Source organism: Ananas comosus, linkage group 24, assembly GCF_001540865.1.
Source record: "Ananas comosus cultivar F153 linkage group 24, ASM154086v1, whole genome shotgun sequence".
In the NCBI taxonomy this organism is placed as follows: Eukaryota; Viridiplantae; Streptophyta; class Magnoliopsida; order Poales; family Bromeliaceae; genus Ananas; species Ananas comosus.
Window position 1 is genome coordinate 6761363 of NC_033644.1, and position 2289 is coordinate 6763651.

Sequence of the window (2289 nt, forward strand, 5' to 3'; positions counted from 1 at the left end):
ATAATTAAAATCGCCACAGATGATCCACTTATCCGCACATTCCTCCTTGAGTTGAGCCAGTTCCGCAAAGAAATCTACCTTACCATCCCAAGAGCCTGGCTCGTAAACGTTAGTGATGAAAAAATTAATCCCTCCGTGACAGAGAATAGATGGACTATGATGGAGAATTTTCGTACTAGTACGTTATGGCGGGAAAAAAAAAACGTGAGCTCTATCCTGTAATAACTCCCTTGGAGGCACCATTGGCAGCAAGGCAAACACATTTGTTCAGCGAAGGACCACCAAAACTACTTAAGAAGGACTTGGATACATGATCGACTTTCGACTCTTGGATAAAAACCACCGTATTACAAAATTTAGACACCACTTCGCTAATAGCACTACATTTAGAAGGGTCATTAAGCCCTCGAATGTTCCAACTACAGACTCGAAACATAACTAAGCCGGAGGCACCCACCACGAAAACCCAAAACAGTGTTTGCTGACACTACACTATCCCCGCCTACACACTTTCATTCAGGAACGCCGTGAAATTCTCCGCCTCACTAGCGCCCAAGTTCACCCCACAGAGTCGGCCCTTGAAGATGGTCTTCGATACTGCAGATCTGCTCCCCCTAGTTTTCCCGCCTTCGCGCATACTGATCTTTCGTAACATCGCCTTGGACATTATAGAATCCTTTTCGGTCCCTGCGAGGCGCTTGCTGGTCCCTCCCTTGCCGTCACCCATCAAGTCCAGGCTACAGGGGGCGAAAGCCGGGCTTCGAGAGAGAAGTGGGGGAGGCGCCCCGCTGACTGCGAGAGGCGAGGCCTCCACGGGAGGGAGGTCCGTGGAGGAGAATGCTGTGGACGAGAACAGTCTGTCAAGGTCCGCTTCCTCCGCTCCGAAAATCCTGCAAGGGACGCTGTCCCTAACATCCGCATCCCCCCTGCACCGGGCGGAGGCAGATGACACGCATCCACACTGGATAGGAAAAAAATCAGCCCACTAGTCGCAGTAATCAGCAAAATCCGCCTGAAGGAAACCTAAGCGTTCCCCTTTGCTGATAAACATTAAAGGGTTTCGTTTGGTCTCGGAGAGTGGCCTTGCCGGAAGCAGCTAAAGTCGTTTTAGCATCTTCAAGGCTCCTGAAGACGTTCAGTAATTCCCCACCTACCTCGTCCGCCCAAACCACAACCCGCTTCAGAGGCTTCTTCTTCTTCCCTGATACATCACTCTCTTTCTGCAGAACACTGGAAAGTAGTCCACATCCCTCCTCTCTTCTCCTTCCAATAGACACTCTACTCGTAGGTCTGCTAGTTTTGCCATTGTAGCTTTTGCCGGTTGGGATTTTCCTCCTCTCTTCTCCCTCCAATAGACGCTCTATCTCGCAAATTTTAATCAAAAAGTTGGCAGGTGGTCCTCAAATAGCTATACTCAAGTAGCACTTCTATAGAAGCCTAAACCAGCCAAATATGAGAAGCAAAATTTGAATTCAAAGTAGATGTTCTTTCACTAGAACGCGTACAAGAAAACTGAAAATTGACGCAAAAAAGACTAAACTCAAATTTCTGCACAGAAAACTAACCGAAGAGCATCTTCCTGGGCAGCATTCCGGACTTAGCCTTCTCAGTTCTTTTCTTCTGAATCACCTCTAAGGAAGCTCCAACTATTGACCTCTTCTTACCATTTCAGCCTTGATATCTTGCTCTCGTTTTGAAAAATAAGCAAGCCTATAAGAATCTATAGTAGATTTCCTTTTCCAGAAAAAAGAAGAAAAGAATCTATATTAATTAGAATAATGTATCAGGCCTGTTGCATGAATAAAGGAGATGAGAGGTACATAGACAGAAGGGACCACAACACCTTTTTATGCTGCTTTCTATACATGGCAGTCCAGGACTCCAGGCAAGCTTTGCTGGTTTAATTCGGAATTGGCGAATAGGAATAGCTAGAACAACTGGCGAAACCCGAGGGTAAATAGCCAAAGAATTTTGTACAATGTCAAACATCCTAAAGTTTTAACAAATCATTAATTCCTACAGCTTACCACTTATGTGGAATCCAACAAAATTTATGTTACTTGAACCACCAGAGGCAGATTAGATACAACCACATTGCCAAATTCAGAATACTTATGCCGATTACGGCAAATATTACACGAGAATTTGACCGTACAAATCTGATACCCTTACCAGGGTAAATCTTAGAAAGGATTTAAGTGCCACGGGATGGAGTTGTGCCAGAAGCTTGTCTGCACAGTGTGGCAGTGCCAATTTGCTGATGTGTATAGGTCGCAAAAAAAAAAAAAA

At 45.3% G+C, this 2289-nt stretch overlaps 1 protein-coding gene across 3 annotated transcripts; it reads right to left on the reverse strand.

Annotated features, from left to right (window-relative positions):
* Positions 267-2221, reverse strand: LOC109728634. 3 transcript variants are annotated; one of them, XR_002221049.1, is made up of 3 exons: positions 1844-2221; positions 1566-1734; positions 267-1437 (listed from the first exon to the last, which is right to left on the reverse strand). XR_002221049.1 is itself a non-coding variant. In XM_020259093.1 (2 exons), exons 1-2 carry the CDS (start codon positions 1588-1590, stop codon positions 999-1001), a joined length of 387 nt encoding a protein of 128 aa, XP_020114682.1. In that variant the 5' UTR covers positions 1591-1835; the 3' UTR covers positions 267-998. The 3 variants fall into 3 exon arrangements, 1 of the variants encoding a protein (XP_020114682.1); XR_002221048.1 differs by lacking the exon at positions 1844-2221 and having other exon boundaries at positions 1566-1835; XM_020259093.1 differs by lacking the exon at positions 1844-2221 and having other exon boundaries at positions 267-1360; positions 1566-1835.

Bases quoted from the DNA above. Each gene is read 5' to 3' on its own strand.
- LOC109728634 (XM_020259093.1), bottom strand. From the start codon at position 1,590: ATGCTGCCCAGGAAGATGCTCTTCG. The intron at 1,361-1,565 runs GTTAGTTTTCTG...TTTGCGAGATAG, and splicing joins GCCCAGGAAGATGCTCTTCG to AGCGTCTATTGGAGGGAGAA.